At 41.5% G+C, this 21,843-nt stretch overlaps 1 protein-coding gene across 2 annotated transcripts in view; it reads left to right on the forward strand.

The window, feature by feature from the left end:
• CAMK4 (calcium/calmodulin dependent protein kinase IV) overlaps positions 1 to 21,843 on the forward strand; it is a 618,142-nt gene that overhangs the window by 525,101 nt on the left and 71,198 nt on the right. For both annotated transcript variants that reach the window (XM_029571711.1, XM_029571716.1), the window contains 2 exons: positions 3,514 to 3,604; positions 17,542 to 17,616. In XM_029571711.1, the coding sequence (XP_029427571.1) occupies positions 3,514 to 3,604; positions 17,542 to 17,616 (166 nt within the window). The remainder of the gene's footprint in view (positions 1 to 3,513; positions 3,605 to 17,541; positions 17,617 to 21,843) is intronic.

Consider the following 21,843-nt stretch of genomic DNA (forward strand, 5'->3'; position numbering starts at 1 on the left):
TATTAAGTTCACTTAGAGAATAGCCACTGCCATTAGCAATGGTTACATGGAATAGACTTAGTTTTTGGGTACTTGCCAGGTTCTTATGGCCTGGATTGGCCACTGTTGGAAACAGGATGCTGGGCTTGATGGACCCTTGGTCTGACCCTTGGTCTGACCCAGTATGGCATTTTCTTATGTTCTTATGTTCTTATGTAAGATGGGAGAGTTAGAGTTATAGCAGTGAATTATGAGATAGACATAATTGGCATCTCAGAGACTTGATGGAAAGAGGATAACCAATGAGACAGTGCTATATCAGGGTACAAATTATATTACAATGATAGGGAGGATCAACTTGGTGGGGGTGTGGCTCTTTATGACTGTTAGGGTGTAGAGTCCAACAGAATAAAGATCATACAAGTGATTAAATGCTCAGTAGAATCTATATGGGTAGAAATCCCATGTGTGTTGGGTAAGAGTATAGTGATAGGAGTATACTACCGTCCACCTGGCCAAAATGATTAGACAGATGATGAAATGCTAAGAGAAATCAGAGAAGCTAACCAATTTGGCAGTGCAGTAATAATGGGAGATTTCAATTACCATCAAAAAAGAAGTGGAAACCAAAAATTAATTATAATATAGTCTAGAAGGTGTCAGCAAGCCTGACGTTGTGAAACTTAAAAAGTAACCAACCGGTCTTCTAATCATCTTTTTTGATGATTATATATTGTGTGGTTTACCACTGACTCCTACTTCTTTTTTGATGATTATCTATTGTGTGGTTTACCACTGACTCCTTTTCACTAAGTTAGATTTCAATTACCCCAATATTGACTGGGTAAATGTAACATCAAGATATGCTGGAGACATAAAGTTCCTGGATGGAATAAACGACTGTTTCATGGTGCAATTGGTTCAGGAACCAATGAGAGAGGGAGCTATTTTAGATTGAATTCTTAGTGGAAAGCAGGACTTGATGAGAGAGGTAATGGTAGTGGGGCCACTTGGTAATAGTGATCATAACTTGATCAAATTTGAACTAATGACTGGAAGAGAGACAATATTTATTTTATTTTATTTATTTAAAGAATTTATATACCGGGGTTCCTGTATGCAAATCTACAGCTCTAACACTAAATTTTCAAAAGGGAAACTTTGATAAAATGAGGAAAATAGTTAGAAAAAAACTGAAAAGTGCAGCTACAAAGGTTAAAAATGTACAACAGGCATGTACATTGTTTAAAAATACAATTTTAGAAGCGCAGTCCAGATGTATTCCATGCATTAAGAAAAATGGAAGGAAGGCTAAACGATTATCAGCATGGTTAAAAGATGAGGTGAAAGAGGCTACTTTAGCCAAAAAAAATCTTTTAAAAATTGGAAGAAAGATCCATCTGAAGAAAATAGGAAAAAGCATAAGCATTGTCAAGTTAAGTATAAAACACTGATAAGGCAGGCTAAGACAGAATTTGAAATGAAGTTGGCTGTAGAGGCAAAAACTCATAATAAAAACTTTAAAAAATATATCCAAAGCAAGAAACCTGTGAGGGAGTCGGTTGGACTTTTAGATGACCAAGGGGTTAAAGGGGCTTTTAGGGAAGATAAGGCCATTGCAGAAAAACTAAATTATTTCTTTGCTTATGTGTTTACTAGTGAGGATGTTGGGGATATACCAATTCCGGAGATGGTTTTCAAGGGTGATGAGTAAGATGAACTGAACCAAATCACTGTAAACCTGGAAGATGTAGTAAGTCAGATTGACAAACTAAAGAGTAGCAAATCACCTGGACCTGATGGTATGCACCCCAGGGTTCTGAAGCAATTAAAAAATGAAATTTCAGATTTTTTAGTTAAAATTTGTAACCTATCATTAAAATCATCCATTGTACCTGAAGACTGGAGGATGGCCAGTGTAATCCCAATATTTAAAAAGGGCTCCAGGGGTGATCTGGGATACTTTAGACCAGTGAGCCTGACTTCAGTGCTGGGAAAAATAGTGGAAACTATTCTAAAAATCAAAATCACAGAGCATATAGAAAGACATGGTTTAATGGGACACAGTCAGCATGGATTTACCCAAGGGAAGTCTTGCCTCACATATCTGCTTCATTTTTTTGAAGGGGTTGAGTGGATAATACATTGAAATCATCTGCTCAGTGTGCTGCAGCAGTCAAAAAAGCAAACAGAATGTTAGCAATTATTAGGAAAGGAATGGTGAATAAAATGGAAAATGTCCCCCTAGTCCTTCTATTATCCGAAAGAGTAAATAACCGATTCACATTTACCCATTCTAGACCTCTCATGATTTTAAACATCTCTATCATATCTCCCCTCAGCCATCTGTTCTCCAAGCTGAAAAGTCCTAACCTCTTTAGTCTTTTCTCATAGGGCAGCTGTTCCATTCCCTTTATCATTTTGGTTCCACTTCTCTGTACCTTCTCCATCGCAACTATATCTTTTTTGAGATGCGGAGATCAGACTTGTACACAGTATTCAAGGTGTGGTCTCATCATGGAGCGATATAGAGGCATTATGACATTTTCCATTTTATTCACCATTCCCTTTCTAATAATTCCCAACATTCTGTTTGCTTTTTTGACTGCCACAGCACACTGAACTGATGATTTTGCCTAGATCTCTTTCTTGGGTTATTTCTTGGATCTCTTTCTTGGGTTATTTTTCCCTATATGCATCACCTTGCACTTATCCACATTACATTTCATCTGGCATTTGGATGCCCAATTTTCCAGTCTCACCAGGTCTTCCTGCAATTTATCACAATCCTCTTGTGATTTAACTACTCTGAATAATTTTGTGTAATCTGCAAATTTGATCACCTCACTCGTACCTTTTTCTAGATCATTTATAAATATATTAAAAAGCTCATACAGGAACTTCTGCACATGCTCAGTAGAGCTAAAAGTTCCTCTAGCTAAGAGGGATGAGTCCATTCGGTGCAGTCACTTGACGTCACCCCCAGATGATGCCTAATTCCTCTTACTATTTATGGAATATACCACTTACAGTAAGCAAGTTTCCTATACCATTATTTTGATCCATATTTGTTCCTTTGAAAATTACTTCAGCTGGTCCAATTGTAGCTATGTGTGTATGGGCTTGTACTCCAATTTGTATTTCCTTAATGCTTTCCACATGAACTATTTTTCTAAGGATTTGATAGTTATAGAAAGAGTTTGCTGAACTGAATAGATAATTTTTCACCACTACAGATCCTAATTTTGTGTCTGATTAGCCAAATTGTGGGGAAAGAAACTTATGGTATTAACTCTGTACTATACAGACAAACTATAAAGATTTTTAGATATGATTCATAGACATTTTTTACAGCTCTTGAGTGTGTGTGGGTAGGATAGTGTGTGGGTGCAGGAAGGACTGTATACCTTTGTAGTCTATTTGATTTGAATCAGTAGACAATAATTAGCTGTAAAATTTGTGAAACAAATTTATCTTTTTAACTATAACAGCATTATGAGCTTTATTCTTTGATTTGTTTGATTTTCCTTGCAGTACCTGCATGAAAACGGAATTGTCCACCGTGACCTCAAGCCAGAGAATCTACTCTATGCAACTCCAGCTCCAGATGCACCACTTAAAATCGGTGAGAATTAGCAGTGATTTTGCATTCCTCCAATAGTACTATTTTGAGGGATTTAGGTAGATTTAGTTGCATTTTGGTCTCAATGTTTTCGCCTTCTTCCATATGCATCAGACCATTCAAGTCCTGCATATCCACTTGGAAACTAAGGGATTTATGTATTAACCGGAGTTAAAGCTGGCTTGATAACTGAAGTTACCTGTCAGTTTAATGCCAGCATTACATCTATCCTGATTTACTAAACGAATGATATGCCATATGCAGTATTGTTTCCATGGCAGCAATAAAAAAGAAAAAGAGAGAAGGGGTAAGATTTAGTAAGGCGGCCAGCAAACAAGTTAGCTGGATAACTTGTCCTGGACATTCAGTGGGATAAATGTACCCCCAATTAAAGTTATCTGGTTACTTTTAGCTGGTAACTTGAAACCTAACCAGCTAACTTTTGAATATAGCCGGTTAGGTTTAAGGTTATCTGGCTTTGTGTGCCAGTTATAGTCAAAAGCATATAGCTGTTTAAGTGCCATGTAGACAAACACACACACAAAAAAGTATCTTGTGGGCCTAGCAGTCCAAAACAAAGTCCTCCTGCCCACAAGAGCAACAAAACAAGAACCGTGCAGGGCTGAGCCTCCACCCACCTCCCAGACCTCTCTGAAACCAATAGGAATCCAGGTCAGTCTTCCCCTATCCCTACATTCATTCTTCGGTTCCATCAAGATATTGTAGAGTCAGCCATCCTGTGCCTCCTACTGCCTCCTCTATCCTCCACCCTCTCCCCCCCCTCGTGGTACCTTTTAAATTTTAAATCTTCTGCCTGGATTGTGGCAGACTGCTGCCGAGATCCTGGGCCAACACTTTACTCATTGCTACCTAGCAATGCTAAAAGTGTAAGCTACCAGCGTTGCAACATTATAACAAAGAAAGCGTTGGCCTGAGATCCTGACAGCAGTTCTGCTTTGAACTTGTTAAATAATTGGCATTAGAGAGTTTGAGGGTAGGGGTGGAGGCCCTTCTTTTGTTGCTGGGGGGGGGAGGGGCAGGCTTTTTTTCAGAGGCTGCTATGCCCACAAGATACTTTTTTTTTTTGTTTTGTCTACATGACTCTTAACATGGCACTAAATAACCCCTGCATTAAATGCAAGCATTAATATTAATGCCCATTATTTCCAGCAGCAGCATATGTGCTGTAGAGCATGCACCCTGACTCTATCATCAATATCTGCACTGGTCAGCACAGGCGCACAAGGCCGCACAAGGGAGAGAGGCGCTTGCTGTGCATGCATAGAGCTCCAGCTGCCTCTTGTCACTGTTAGTGTGTTTCCACCATCAGCCAAAGGACAGAACCATGTTGTATGCTGCCTTTTACCAGTATCACATCCATTGCTGGGCTAGAGGAGAGAGCCGCCACATCCTTCCCACCTCCCAGCCTGCTGCTTCTTTACTGTTTTTGTGTCTTCTGGCCTGAAGACAAGTAGAGATCTCCACTGTTGAATTGCTGACAGTATGGTGAAGGGAAGGCCTAGACTGGGGGCCTTTTGCTGGCTAGGAATTAGGAAATGGTGAGGTACTACTGGATTGGGAGAGGTGGGGGACAGAGGGGTCGGAAGGCTGCTGGGCAGGGAGGTATGGGGGAGAAAAGGGAGAGAAAAGGTCAGGAGCTGCTGGGTGGGGGATAGTGGGATGTCAGGAGGCTGCTAGGCAAAGAAGAGAGGGACAGGGAGCTGCTGGTGGGAAGGAAGAGGGCAGAGGGGGTTGGAGGCTGCTGGGCAAGGAGATGCAGAGAGAGGAGTCATGAAGATAGGGGGGATGTCGGGGCATGGAAGGGGATGGGGAGCAGGAGAGAGAGGGAGCATGGGTGACAAGTTATAGGGAGAGGGCAGAGAGGAGGATGAGTAGGAATGAGAGAGTGTGAGGGGATTACTGAAAGAAAATATTTGGGAGACGTGAGAGGGGATGGTTAGAGAGATAGAATCAACATGGGAATGATGGACAGGAGGAGAGATGCATGAAAGAGCTAGAATACGTCAGTTTTAGGAATGTGCACTTCTTCTTTGTACTTTGCTTAGGATAGGAGGAAATGTATTTCTTTTTCTAGTTCTCCAGTTTTACAATGCATGGAGAGGCTTCTTGGGTTTCCATTTCAGTTTCTGTCTTCACATTTGTAATGTATTGTCAGTTATTCTCTATTTGTGAAAGTATGTGGGTGTTCTGCATGTGTAACCAAAGTGAGGTATTTTGCCAGCGTGTAGGGATATATATCAGTCTTATTTTGTTTTCTCCATAAATGGTATATTGGTGTTTTTAGGGCCATGTATAATATTTGCAGTGCTGCCTTTTCATAGGTAGGGTTGTTGCTATTTGAGTCCTGCAAGTTAAGGTTGTTATGGTATGGCAGGTTTGCTACATACGTGCTGATTGTTTTTTTGTTTTGTTTTTTTTAAGGTTTTGTATTATTTTACAATGTGCCTGGTAGTAGAGGGAGTTTGTGTCTCTGTTTCTGAGATGACACTAGAAGGCAAATATATTTTTGGTATGGTGAGTTGTATTGGAGAAATATCCTAGCTCTGCTCTGCACCCATTATTGGTGGTGGTGGGGGGGGGGGGGGGGGGGGGGGGGGGTAAGGGATGGGGTGCTTCTGTGGATGCAAAGTATATATTTACATAACTGGAGGTGCAGGGTTTATTTTGGGTTTGTTTTCCTCATACCACAGTTACATAGAAAATGATGTCAGATAATGACCAAAAATGGCCCATGCAATCTGCCAAGCAAGATGTTTAGGGTAGCAGCTGCTGCTGCGTGCAGATTTCCCCCATGCAGAAATGTTGTACCCCATGTTACCGCACGTTTCCCCATTTCTCCCTGCCTATCCTCTCGCCATTGTGGGCCTTCTGTGCTCATCCCACACACCCTTTTGAATTCCGTTACCATTCTCGTCTTGTTCTTGATCATTCTGAGCCTCGCTCTTAAACCAGGGTATGCTGGGTATGATCTCAATGCCTCAGATTTACGGCTAGTGCTTGTCTTATTATTCACATTGCGCTGAAGAGCTTCCTTCTGGAGTTCATATGGTATAATATAAAAAGGTAGCATATTTAAGCCACTGGGAACTTCTTTTGAATGAGGTCTGTGGTGCTCCAAACAATGGGGATTTCTGCTTCTTTGTATCACATTTTCCTGGCCTCTATCTCTTTGTGCCTGATGATCTGTCTCTCTCCCTGCAGAATAGGTTGCCTGATACTGACACGTCTATTAGCAATGCTGCCCTCGTGCCTTCCTCCAGGGGTATGCATTGAACATTTTTTTCATTTTATTTTGTTTTTCATTTATTTTGGTTTTTTTTTTTTTCTTATTTTTGTTTCATTTGTTTTGTTTCACCTATTTAGAACAAAAGAAACAACACGCAAAGAAAAAAGAAAATACAGAGAAAACTCGTCAGGTCTGCCCCAGCCCCTTCCCATCTGCCGCTGCTGCTGCCGCCACCAAAGCCCCCTCACAACCTCCCCAGAGCCCACATTGATTTCCGCCCAATGCTCGGGGTCTAAGGGACAGCAGCAGTCCCCGGTTGCTCCTGCCTCGCCGGGTCTCCATCTCAAAATGGCCCCAGCTGGCTTTCAGGCACTTCTTGACCTCTGTGCAACAAAATGGCAGCAACCTTAGGGCTGGGCACTGCCATTTTGAAGTGGAGACCCGGCGGGGCGGGAGCAGCTGGGGATTGTTTCAGTCCCTTAAACCCCAGAGATGGGGGTAAGGGGTTGAGGGAAGGGTAGAAGGAAAGGAAATAAAACAAAAGTAACCAAAATTTTGTTTCTTTTTGTTTCCAGAGCGAATTGAAATGGGGAAATTTTGTCTAAATTTCTTTCTCAACAAAAGCACATTCCTAGTTTTCTCTTTTTATCACTGCATCCGGTTTGCCAGCATCGTGCTTTTTATTTAGTTGATCTGGAAATTCTGATGTGATCACAATTTTTTATTTTCTACATTTCTGTTTGGGACATGATCCCTCTGTTTTTCTGGTAGAACGATGCTATAGTGTTTAAACAGTTTTCAGTGAATGAGCAGTGCCCTTGTTATTATTGTGGGAGCTGATGGGGGTGGGGTACATGGCAACTCATGTTAGTTGGTATGTTTTCCCCTCCCCCAACCAGAGCTCCCGATATGATATCAGGTGAACCTCTCGGAATGAGCTACGGCGTAGGCCGTTTTAGAAAGAGAAAAATTGGAAGATTTACCCTTCATAAATTAGTTTGATTTATTTCTTCATTAACTACAAATCGAAGAAGAGATCATTAAAAACAAGGATTCATTTTACCTAGGCGTAAAAGAAAAACAATTATAGATAAAACAGGAAAGGCATACAATGTGTACATTATCCACAAACAACAATATTTTTTTCTCTCCCTACCAACTAATTATGCCTAAATAAAATTCTGTCAGATCCAAAGAAATGGCAATTATATAAAAAATATATCACACACTCTAACACAACATGAACATATCATATATAGTGATATATAAATTCATTAGAAAAGATTTTATTTTTGAAAACAGCTGTGCGAGAACGCTGAGGTTTTGGGAAAGTTGGTTTTTTGTTTTTTTTTTATATATATGTTTATTGCAGTTTGAAAACATATCACATGTAGAATAATCATAACATATTGACAATGTAGGAATAAACAAACTCTACCAACATATATTACTGATGTCATCACATAACTTGCTATGCATCCGTCCCAACTTTTCCGTTTATATATCCCCCCCCTATCCCCTCCCTCCCTCCCTTCCCTCCCTCTGCGCTGTGTACGGTCATCATACAGTCCTCCAAAGTCTCAATGAGATTCAAGGTATAGTGCAGTTTTTGACACATTCCTGCATGGGTAAGGATAAAGTGTTCCAATATTTATGCCAAATTCTTTGACATTTTGCCTTTGCTTCTGGAGTCTTAGTGTTCGCAGTCATGTAATCAAACTGTAGGAGCTTGTAAAGCCTATTTGTCCATTGTTCCACTTTCGGCGGTTCTGGTGTGATCCATTCCCCCAATATCGGTTGCAGGGCTGCCAAAAGCGCTTTCCTCAGAAAGATAGAGTCCCACTCAGTGATTTGATCCAACATGCCCGGGAAATAGCGTAGTAGACATATCTCTGGTCGCAGCGGTATTTGTACCTGTAAAATTTGGCTGATCGTATTAGTCACTCGTTTCCAGTACCGCTTAACCACATCGCAACTCCAAAGCATGTGCATAAAGGTCCCGGGTAAACGTGTACACTTCAAACAGTGATCCGTAGTGCTTAACTTAGCAACATACAGCTGAGTTCTGGACAAAAACATTCCACGAAGAACCTTATATCCAGTTTCTCTCAACGTAATGTTCTCAGTAGCTGTCAGACAGTCCATCCAGAGCTGTGCAATGTCTTTTGTAGACAGACAAACTGCCACGCGGCATTCCCATTTCCGTTGAATTTCTGACAATGTCTCTTCCTCCTTCACACCCTGTAACGCTCTAGTAAATTCAGAGCAAGACTTCAACGGTTTCCCCATTGGAGCGAAAAAGTGGTTGAAAAGTTCAGATTGTTGGTCCCCGCTCTGTGGCCCCTGCATGGTAGAAATATAATGTCTAGCTTGGAGGTAAGCAAAGAAGTCCCTTGAATCCAGTCCGAAGGTATCACGCAGATCTTGGAATGTCCTCACCGTTCCTAACCTTGCATCCCACATCTGTATCACCCGTATTAGCCCCTTCCGTTCCCAGGCCCGGAATGTGGGACTGGACATCCCCGCCTCAAAGAGCGGGTTGCCTCTAAACGTCAAATAATGAATGTGTGTTTCCGGACATCCTAGTTTTTCCTTGCAAAGGAACTTCCACGCTTTGCTACACTCTTGTAATACCAATCTATTTTTATAGGACGATGGAACCTCCGCTGCTCGAAGCTTGAGTAAGTTTTCTGGCCGGTAAGGATACGTCCACTCTCGAACGAAATCATAAGGGGAATAAGAGCGGGTAGCCTGTAGCCAGTCCTGCACATGTCTCAATAAACATGCCAAATTGTAATCCCTCCAATTTGGGCAGGCCAAGCCTCCCTGGTTATATGGGCGCATCAAAGACCGTAATGATACCCGTGCGCGCCTTCCCCCCCATATATAATTTCGAATGATTCAATTTATCTGTTTCATCTCTCCCTTAGTCAACCAAAAGGGTAGCTGTTGCAACACATAGAGCCAACGCGGAAGCTCCATCATCTTCAACAATCCTATTTTGCCCATTATAGACAACGGGAGAGAAGCCCACATCTTCAATCTGTCCTCCATTTTGGCAAGTAGTGGCCGAATGTTCATCCCTCTAAGGAGGCCTACTTCTCTAATTAATTGTAAGCCCAAATATCTCATGGACTTATGCACCCATCTCAGCGGGAATGCCCCTTCCCATCCGGCCTTAACTCCTAATCCAATATCCATAACCTCCGATTTTTCTTCATTAATCTTTAATCCTGCGAAAGTACCAAATGACTTCTGATGATTCAATACCTTTACCAATGAAATTTGTGGGCTCGTCAGGAATACCAATACGTCATCCGCAAAGGCAGAGACCTTAAATTCCTGAGATCGGCACCTATACCCCATGATTGATTTGTCTCCTTCAATTTTTCATAATAGAGGATCAATGGTTAAAATATACAATAACGGAGACAGAGGGCAGCCTTGCCTGGTTCCTCGTCCCAAGTAAAAGTCCTCCGACACTTGGCCGTTGGCTATAATAGCTGACTTTGGTTTAGTGTATAGCAGATGGATATTGGTCACGATGTCTCCCTGTATGCCATAGCGTGCCAGCACTGAGAACAAATAGGGCCAGGACACTCTGTCGAATGCTTTTTCGGAATCAAATCCCACTATGAGAGCCTGGGTACCCGCAGAATTGCATTCGTCTAAGGCAATAAGCAGTTTGGTGACATTCGTACTGATCGCCCTTCCCCTAACAAACCCTACTTGATTTTGGGTTATGATGGTAGGGAAGACCACGCTAAGTCTATCTGCTAATATCTTTGCAAAGATCTTAGTTTCATAATTTAGCAAAGATATCGGTCTGTAAGATGACGGCAGAGCCGGATCTTTGCCCGGCTTCTCTAAAACTGTGATATAAGCCTTAGTGAAATCGGCCGGGAAGCTCTGCCTCTTTTGCGCTTCTTGAAAGAATGCCAGCAAGTCCGGGGCGATTTGATATACCAGTGATTTATAGTATTCGGCACTAAATCCATCAGGCCCTGGTGCCTTACCCCTCTTACTAGTTCTAATCACCCCTATTATTTCCACCAGGCTTATTGGTTTATTTATCTGTTCCAGTTGTGCTGGGCTCACGTGGGGTAGCGTAAGGTCCTTAAAAAATTCTGTCTCCTCCTCTGTTCCCCCCGCGCGGTCTTCAGTGTATAACTTTTTATAGAATTCCCGAAAGACCGCACAAACATCTGTTGCCCGGGTAATGGGTACACCTTGTGGATCCTTTAACTTAGTAATAAACGACTTTCCCCTGGCTGCCTTAACCATATTGGCCATGAGCCGACCGGCTTTATTGCCATATCGAAATAACTTGTGTTCCCCAAATAACAACGCTTGCTGTGCTTTCTTGTGTAGCCATTCATTTAATGAATGCATAATGGCTCGGTATTCTTCTCTAGCTTGTCTGGTGTTGGACATGGCCAGACGCGCCTTGGCAGTCTTAAGTTGAGATTCTAAGCTCAATATCTGCTTATGCATATTTTTAGATCTAGCAATTTGGTAAGATAATATCTCACCCCGCATGACTGCTTTTCCGGCGTCCCAATATAAAATCGGGTCGGCCTTATGTAGTTTGTTATGTGATTCATACTCCCTCCATCGGCCCTTTAAAAATTCCTGAAATTTTTGATTGTCCGCTAAGTGCCCTGGGAATCTCCACATTGAAGGGCCCGGGTGAACCTCCCTGCTTTTTATGTCTATCCAGATAACTGCATGATCGGATATCTCGATAGGGCCAATCTCCGCTCTGTCTACTCGAGAAAAGACATTCTCTGCTACCAAAATATAATCAATCCTGGACATCGTGGCATGTGATCGCGAGACGTGAGTATAGTCACGCTCAGTTGGATGCAATGTGCGCCAGATATCCATCAAATGTAGTTCGGTGCATAAATATTCAATTCCCTTGGGTTTCTTCCCCACGCCTGAGCTCCCCGGCCCTGTTCTATCAAGCAGAGGATCGCTGACATAGTTTAAATCTCCTAACAGAACTATTGATCCACGAGCAACCAAAAGGAGCTTGGCCACTATTTTTTGTAGAAATGAATGAGAATAAGAATTTGGGGCATATACCGTACAAAATGTGTATTCCCTGCCTTTAATTGTTCCCACCACAATTAGATATCTGCCTTCCTCATCGCTATGTTGGTATGTCGTCTCGAAAGTGATGTTTTTGTGTTTCAGTAGTGCGACTCCCGCCTTTCTATGAGCAGCCTGGGAGTAGAAACACTGGCCTACCCAGCTACGCTTCAATTTTTTACTTTCTTCGGTGGTCAAGTGTGTCTCCTGTAAGCTGGCAACTCCTATTTTTTTTCTTTGAAGGGCACTGAGTATTTTCTGCCTCTTAATTGGTGAACTTATTCCTCCTACATTCCAGGACCCGCATCTGAGTGTCGTCATGACCTAAAGTAAGCTGTCCCCCAGGCCTGAAACTTCAATAGAGTAACATTCCCTCGAGACCCCCCAGCCTGGGCCTCCAGGTACCTTGTGCATTCTGAATGTTTGTCCTTGAACCCTTTTAGTTCCTTGATTAGATGACCCTTGGTATTTCCCATTCTCCCAATTCCAATCCCCTCCCCTCCCCCCCCCCCTCCCCCCACTTCCCAAAACCCCAAAGTCCCCTGAAGCCTGTCATTACCGGGTAGGCTTACACACCCCGGAACTCCTGCTATCCCCATCTCCCGTGGGGTCAAGGTCCGCAACACGTGCGCTCGGGAGCGTCCCCCCTCCCCTCCGCCATGTCGTACCCCTGCTAGGTTATCCTGCCCCGCCAGCATGGCTGACTCCGGCAAGCGCACTTCCCGGGCTAGCAGGCAAAGAACTTTAGTCCTCGCTAACCTATTACACCCCCTCCTGTGAATAGACGACATCAGAAATGGTAGCTAGTGGTCCCTATGGTATTTCTGCACTATGGAGGTAATACTCATGCCCTTAACCCTAGCATGTGAAAACCTCCCACCATACTCCTCAAACGGAATTACTGAACCAAGGAACAATAAACGAACTTCATTATAACATATTACAGTGAAGCAAATCATTTTCCCCATGCCCCCATTATTAGATACAGCTTGTATGAATAGGAAAATTATTATATGAAAAGCTGAGAAACAGAAACTGAGAAACAGAACTGCCGCCGAAGCTTCCAAACCTGCCAGCGGCTCTAATGGCACTTGCCATGTGAGAGTACAGTGGAGTGGTCAGCAATATTACTGAGATCTCCTGGCCTTGTAGTCCGGCAAAGACACCTGTCCACTCAAGTTGTCCCTTTGCTTTTGGCAATCCACTCCTCTGCTGTTTGATGAGAGTCAAAAGAGAGAATCTTGCCCTCACTCCAGATCTTCAGTGTAGCTGGATATTGCAGCGCAAAGCGCACTTTTTGGTTATAGAGGTCCTGACATGTTTTGGAAAACAGCTTTCTCTTTGCCGCAACTGCAGCCGAGTAATCCTGAAAAATGATAATTTTTTGGCCCTGATAAAGCGTTGTTTTGTTCTTCCGGTAAGCTGCGAGTATGAGAGCCCTCTGACCCCAGTCTAAGAATCTAGCAATAACTAGCCTGGGTCGCCTCTCAGAGTCCCTCCTTACGCCCAGTCTGTGGACTCTCTCAATCTGAAGTTTTCCATCCATTTCCTGGAGCTGTAACACTCGGGGCAGCCACCCTTCTAGTGTACTTCTCAAGTCTCCATCTGAAATTGCCTCCGGGAGGCCAAGAAATTTTAAATTATTCCTCCTCGACCTATTTTCTAGGTCTTCTAGCTTCTCTTCAGCCATTTTTATGGCCGCTTCCATAGCGGTAATTTTTGCCGCTATCGCGAGGTTATCTTCCTCCACAACTGAAATTCTCCCTTCAGCAATTTCGATCCGATGACCTATGTCTCCCAGCGTTTCTTTCAGGGCATCAAAATTCTCATGAATCGCTGCAAATTTGTGGTCGAGAGCGGCCACCACCGCCGCAGTAAGCTTTTCAATTCCTCTGTCTTCTCCCACGATCGCGTCTACAGAGCCGCCGCCGTCCGCCATTTTGTCTTCCGTTCCGGCGGTTTTTTGCTTGTCTTTTTTAAGTGCCTTTGAGGCCATGTTCGGGTACTGCTGCACTGATTACCGCACAGATCCGTCTCCCCTGTTCTTCCTGCAGATGTATTGTGCCTTTCAGCGCTCGGGGCAGACTTTTCCGGCGGGTTTTGTAAGGTTTTGCGGGGGTCAGCTCCCGGAGCTCAGGCAAACGCGACTCGCCCGGCTCACCGCATCACGTGACCCTCGAAAGTTGGTTTTTTAGCATCGTTGATGTAAGGAAGTCAACAGTAAAAGCAGTTTGAAGATGTGGAATCTCTGAAAAATGGGAGTGCCGTGGTGAGCGTTTTGATGATTATACAAGAGAGAAAGGTGGAACTGTGGAGACAATACGTTTGGTTTGTCTTGATGTAGAAAAAATAATATACTGTGAAAATTGAGTGTGGATACATTTGGGTGAATTCGTGGAGGAAATTTTGAAGATCTGTGTATTATGCTCCCCTGAAGAAGCCTATTGAATGGCGAAATATGTTGGGACTATGTTTGTGAAATAGAACTACAAAATAAATATAATGTTGTAAAGAGGGAGTGAGACAACTGCATTGTTATACAGATTTTCTAAAAGAAAATTTTTTTTAATAGCATGATTGTGTGTGTGAATGAGTTTTTATGGTAAACATTTGTTATTTACTCTATGTATCCGACGATGAATAGTAATTGAATGTTTTTTGAAGTTTTTTGATAAAATGTTTTGTATACAATAATAACATTTTTCCTAATGAATTTATATATCACTATATATGATATGTTAAATAAAATTCTAAGCAATAGAAACAAGAAATAAAATAGCCTGGATCTGCCATTAGTGTCTCTCTCCTTTTTTTTATTCATCTCTCTGAATTGTCAGTCACCCAAGCTGGAGTCTCGGCAAATGATGAGCCAGAGAGATCTGTAGGGAATAGGAAGAGCAAATCTATCAGCCACTTTAAAATAGATCAGAGATATTTAATTGCTAAAGAAGTGTCTTTAGATTTTCTAATATTAAACAAAAATCCTTCAAAGCATGTGATTTATTCTGAACCATGGCCTCCTCTTAACACCTTTCTTGTTGAAAATTATCATTATGTGTTGCTCACCCCCACCATAAATATTTTATTTTATGTCACTGTTCTTCTGAAGTTAACATACTTGATAGGTTTCCATATCAATTTACAGACTTAAAGTACAGAACACTAGTTTGTTAATCTGAAAAGATGACACAGCAAGATGGTGCATACCAGTGCTAGGGACCTCAGACAACCACATAAAGTACTCTGCTTCCACAGCACACAGCAAGATCAATGTCCTAGCTCCCTCTCTTTTTAACTAGTCCAGCTCAGCTAATCAGATCCACTTGAGCGGATGATTATGTAACCTGATGCAACTCCAAGTGCCGTTAAGAACCTGAAGGGCCTGGCTGCAAGATTTATGAGAACTACATCTCCATAGTCAAATAATAGGTGGGAGGATAATTTTGTAAATTTGCACGAAATGTATGCAGAAGATATGTGCAAACGTTGCACCAATATTCAAAGGAAACTGATGCTCATGAAGCCGCTTTGAAAATAATGCAAAAGTACATGCAGATATTTGCCCACAAAGTTACACCGGCACTTTGCATTGTGTAACTTCTCTGTATGAATTACGTGCACACTTTTAAAAGTCAAAAGCAGTCACATAAATCCAAACTCTACTCCCATTCTCCAGCTGCCCCCTCCCCGCACCCCTCTTCTTTGAAGGCATAAAAGAATGCGTGAAATTGTGTTTTGGGTACAGTTTTATATGCACAAACCCTGGGCAATTTTATAGCAAACCATTTACATGCATAAATCGGTGTTTTATGCACGGAAATGGCTTACCTGAATATGATCGCTTCAGTAATGATATTGTTGCAATAAATACTTTGCATTCAAATATTGAAAAGTTTCTCCTTTTTTATGTGATCTGACCTAAATGAGTATCATCAGCTAGGTTTGTTTAGTCCTGAAGTCCCTGGGAAAGCATTTGACATGGCTATATCTCTAGAACAGTAACTCCAGGCAAAATGCCATAGGGGTGTGCATTCGTTTTGAACGCATATGTAAAACGCAACGTAATTTTTTTTTTAACTTAAAAAAGTGATGAGGTGAAAACGATCGGATTTCCAACGTATTCAACATAGCTATGTTGAATACGTTGGAAATCGCGATTGTTGATCCTAAATAAAAATTTAAACCCCTCACCCTCCTTAATCCCCCCCCAAGACTTACCAAAACTCCCTGGTGGTCGAGCGGGGAGTCAGGACGCCATTTCTGTATTCCTTTGCGAGGAGCACGTGACGTCGGCGTCACGTCGGAGTGACGCAGACGTCACGTGCTCCTTGCATAGGAATACAAGAATGGCGTCCTGACTCCCCGCTCGACCACCAGGGAGTTTTGGTAAGTCTTGGGGGGGATTAAGGAGGGTGAGGGGTTTAAATTTTTATTTAGGGAATCGGTGCACGTATGGACATAGACTCAACTTATAGAATTCTACATATGTCCATATTGACCGAAATTGACCCCCCCTTTCGACTTATGGACTTATGAACATAAAGTTTTTGTCTGCACATCCCTAAAATGCCATATGCCATTGGAAAACTGTGAATTTTGGATTTTTAATGGCTTATTCATTTGTAGCTAAAATATTTCAGAGATACAAAATTTTTTTTACAAACATTCCCAAGATAACTGGGTACCTATAATTAAAAGGCTTAAGCAAATTGTGATAACCATTAATTCTTTTTTTGCTGTAGGATACCGACAAAATTTATTTAAACTAAGGTTCACATGTTTTTCTTGCTTACAAAATTAAGTTCTCTTTCATTATAAGGGTAGACTCTAGATAATCTCAGTTTGAAGTGCTTTGCTTCCTCAAATGTGCAAACCCTTACAATAATAGAAACAGTATGCAACTGACTTCCGATAATTATTTCTCCATTTAAACTTGTGTTGCTTGTATTACTGCTTGTGTTGGCTCTTAAAATATACAAATACCCAAAATCCAAGACTGCCAAGGGTTCAGTCATTGGTAAATTTCATGAATGCTTCACATAATTTGCAAATTTGTGGATTTATTCACCTTAGATTTTAATAGAGAAACATCCACAGGTGCTGAGGAAACCGAGAACATTCATCAGATTCTCAGAGGTTTATAAATGGCCCCCAGCATTCGATGGATACTTTGCAGATGGCCTACAGCATGCTGTGCATGGCGAATTACACCCTTTCTGTCTGTCTCATCAAAAATGTTAACATGAAATTCCATAGCAGATGCATTCTCTGATGTAATCATTTTTCTCCAAAGTGAAAAGCCTAGATTTTGCTGGATTTTGCTTTTCTACATCTGTTCAGTATTATTCCTTCATTATAGGCTGTGTTTTCCCAGTTCGGAGGACAGATAGCCCATATTTATGTCCTGCTATATGATGATGTACATTATACATTTTGTTCTGTTGTACATCAACCACTTAAACGATGGTACCCGTCAATAAATGTGGAAAATGAATACCATGTAAAACAGTCACAAATGGCTATTTATCCTAATGTTGCCACAAGTAGACAGGGAATACAATTCTTTTTGTTTATGTATCTACTGTTTTAATTTTTATAGCGGACTTTGGCCTTTCCAAGATTGTGGATGATCAGGTAACCATGAAGACTGTATGTGGAACCCCAGGATACTGTGGTAGGTTTTTTCAATACACATCCATTTTGAAATTGTACTAGGAATTATCATCTTTCACTTTTATATATCTTTCTGTATTGAAAATAAAACCTTTTTATTGCTAGGTCAAAGTCAAAATCTACCTAAAGTATTAGGTTAGCAGTTTATTTATTATATGCTTTCTAATAAGATGTTCAAAGTGTGGAACAATCGTACAATAATTTATACAAATTTATCATAAAACTAAACATAAACAATACCTTACAAATGTAACATAAAATTAATATAATAAAATCAACTACAATAAAATGTTTAAAACACATTATGCATATTACAAAGTATTATGAACATCTATTAACTATTAATAAATATAAAAAAAATAAATTAATGGCCATTGAGAAAACACAGTAAAATTAGTAAAAAGAACAAAAAATCAAATAACTCAGACATCCAATTATACAGTTATAATAAAATGTGTATGCATGGTCATAAAAACCAGGGGATGAGATGTCTTAACAGAAAATCTGCTTTCTTTTTAAAAAGGAGAGGGAAGAAATAAATGCACTATAGCACTAAGCTATCACTCAGCGTTCCAGCAACTTATGACATATTTTGGAAACATAATTAAGAACATTGTTATTTTGTGTGAAATCATATGTATATCAACAGTAGCCATTTTTTTTTATATTGAGGGATGCAGTGCAATGTATAATTAAAAAGGCATTAAAGTTGTAAAAAATCAAATATTAGAATATTCATAACTGTTCATGAATCTGCAAGTCCATCACATCCTCTCCAGCGGATATGAAACTCTTAAGAATTATAGTCTCCATGAAACAAACCAAAAATGGAGATGACTTGTCAAGAATCTAAATATGAGCTGAAAGACATTTATTTCAGTGTCTGGCTTGGTGCTGACATCTGAAAAAGTAGGTTAGATGCTGAATGAGCTTATTTTCCAAGAAGTTTTGTTTGGGCTTGTTCCTAGTATCACACTGCAGAAAGCCTTCATGTCCAAACATCACTATGCAAAGATCTCCTGTTTGGTAATATCTTATTATTTGGTGGTGCCACGCTGAGAGAGTGGATGCAATCAGCCACAGTAATGTGCTATAAAGACGTTCCCTGAACAATGAAGACTTTAAATGTTTCAAAAAATATATTAATTTCTCAGCATGTTCTGGAATAATGTCTCGATGAGTGGCATTGCTGATTCAAACTATTTAATATATTGTCTATCACCATGAGAATATAAGAATTATTGAAAGATGTAATTGATGCATGATATTTTCTATAGGAATTAAAAGGAATGACCTCACCTTGCACTACCCTCTAGCTGCACAGAGAAGAAAATTATTCCTTAGGCCACTGTGCCCATTTTTTAAATTTTACTTTCAGCATTAGCAAAAACCCTTTGGTACCTAATAACAGGCATCATAATAATCTTCTAATATGTTCCATAATTAACTGAGAATATTGCCCAGATTCCCTGTGTTACTGAATTGCATCCCAGAAAAACCAGATGTTTTGCATGGGCATATAATCATTGTGTCAGCCTGCTGAGCAGTGTACAGTGCTGTATGAGTATATCTTTAATACAGACATGTACACATACTGATTTGACCTTGAACATTTTCATCAATTACTATTGAAGAGGATTTTACATTCCCTTATGACTGTTTATGGTGAGTGGGCAGGCATGGTGACGTTTATGCTGCTGTTAATTGTTGATACAACATTTTCCCTTGAGGTGCATTAAATTACTACAGTTAAACTTGTTTCTATTCATTAAGGGCTCAGCTCACCCAAAAATCTTTTGGACCTCTGAAGATTAAATTCCTAATTAAAAGCCTGGGCAGAAATTGTTGTAAATGTATTAAAGCTAATAGTTGTAGATAGTTGAGGGAGAATTACAATATTTGCATATCCTGAAAAAAAGATATTTAAAGTATCCAGGAAAAAGAAACTAGTAACATCAGATCTGCTTTTATCCTTGGGCAAAAGGGAAAGTTTCAAGAGGCACATGGCATGAGCACTCAAGGCTCTGCCCCTATGACTCTACTGGCCATACAGTGCCCAATCTCTCCTCCCAGGCAGCCTGCAGGGAAAGGAGGAGAGGGGTGAGCTGGAGACAGGCCTGGTGCCACCGGGTGTGCAAACTGTGCAATTCCACTGGGTGGCACACTCAGCGAGGCAGCGTTGGGAGCAGGGAGAGGAGGCCTGTGGTGCCGCTGGTGGACCCGATTCCACCGGCGGCAGAAAAAGAGTATCTGTGGTGCCGCTGGTGGACCCGATTCCACCGGCGGCAGAAAAAGAGGAGGCCCATGGTGCCACCAGTGGACACGATCCCAACGGCGGCAGAAGAAGAGTGTCCATGGTGCCGCCGGAAGGCTCGATCCCATCAGTGGCGAAAGAAGAGGAGGCCTCTGGTGCTACTGGTGGACCCGATCCCACCGGCATTAGAAGATGGAGGTCTGTGCTGTCAAGAAAAATCGACAATGTGGTCAGCACTGCCTTAGTAAGTGGAAAAGCAGTGCGGCCCCACCAGAATCAGCAGCATAGCCACCAGGGCCATGCTGCTTTTCTACTTATTAAGGCAGCATTGGCCAAGCCGTCAATTTCGGCGAGGCCACATTGCTGAGGAGGAAGAGAAGCATGCTCTGTAGGAAATAATCCAATGCCCTGTGGCTGGAAGTTGTTCCCTTGGCCACGGGGGCTGAAGAAGGAGACTCTGCTGCTGCTGCCTGCTAAGTCAAGGGAAGTGAGTGAGAGAGAGCATGTGTGCTTGTGTGTGGAAAAGTGAGAGAGCATGTGTGTTGGAGAGTGAGAGAGAGCATGTGTGCTTGTGCGTGGAAGAATGAGAGAAAGCATGTGTGTGGGAGAGTGAGAGAGAGCATTTGTGTATGTATGTAGGGGAGTGAGAGAAAGCATGTATGTATGAGAGGGAGCATGTGTGGGTACAACTACTCCTGTTACTCTCTGCCTGGTAATCCATGACAATTTCAGGGCATCTGGAAATCAAAAGTTCCCAGGCATGGAAAATGTGAATTTTTAAAATCTTTTTTAGTTTTATTTTTCAGGTGTTATTTGCTGTGTCTGCTGTTTTGAGATATTTTATTGGTGTTTGGGGCATTTAAAAAAAACTTGTATATGAGTTTTTAATTATTTGATCTTTTATCCATCAGTTTTTAAATAATATTATTAGTATGATTTTAGTGTTATGAAAATGGGTTTATTTTATTTCTTGATTTTATTATTTGATGTTTGAGGAATGGTGATGGTTCTGTTTTTTCATTGTTGCACTGCATAGAGAGTCTGGCTTCTTGCAGATTTCAGTTCAATTTTTATCTGCGCGTTTGTATTTCTACTTTATGGTTGCTCTATTCTGATTTGGTGAGGGTCTGTTTTTGTTCTGCATGTGTGACTGAAGTGAGGCATTTTCCTAATAGGAAGTGTATTAGTGTATTCGGGCTTTTAGAGGGTCAAGCCCACACCCATCACACATCATAATAGGCCTAATATCATATGGGTTGGAGCGGGGGGGGGGGGGGGGCATTGTACAAGGCTATAAGGTTCACCTAGAGTACCTAATACCCTTGCACCAGCCATGAGTTTGGGGGAGGGGGATAGTGTCAGTTTTTAAAGTTTGTATCACTGAAGGGAGCTGGGTGTTTTTTTTTGTTAGGCCTGGGCCAGAGAATGAATGAATGGGGGGGGGGGGGGGGGCAGCACAGTAATTGTTCGCACAGGGCAGCAAAAAAGCTAGCATCGGCCCTGGCTGGAGAAGACTGACCACAAAGCAAAGCAAATAGGAGCAACTTTGCTACCTAATCCAGCGCTCCCCTCATATCATTCAGAGAAAGAAGGGAAGGGGTGAGTTTGGGAGTAGACACTTCGGAGCAAAGAGTATCCATTTTACTTCCTAATCCAGCCCCTGCTTCTCTTGGGCACCTCCTTCTGTCTACAGGGAATAGGAGGGGTCTGATAATGCTGAACAGTAGAGCAAAGGAGAATTCAGTTTTCTTCTGCATATTTCTATTTTTAATTTGTGGTCAACTATTCTGTATTTGGTAAGTATCTGTGTTCTATATGTGCGACCGAGGTGAGGTATTCTGCTAGCATGTAAGTTCTGTATAAGGATCTGTAGCAGCCAAATTTGTTTTATTTTCCCAGTGTTTTAAGGTTCAGTGGAATATTTTCAGTGTTGCCTTTTCATAGGTAGGGTTGTTACTGTTTGGGTTCTGGGAG

The sequence above is a fragment of the Rhinatrema bivittatum genome, chromosome 1 (genome assembly GCF_901001135.1).
Source record: "Rhinatrema bivittatum chromosome 1, aRhiBiv1.1, whole genome shotgun sequence".
NCBI lineage: Eukaryota > Metazoa > Chordata > Amphibia > Gymnophiona > Rhinatrematidae > Rhinatrema > Rhinatrema bivittatum.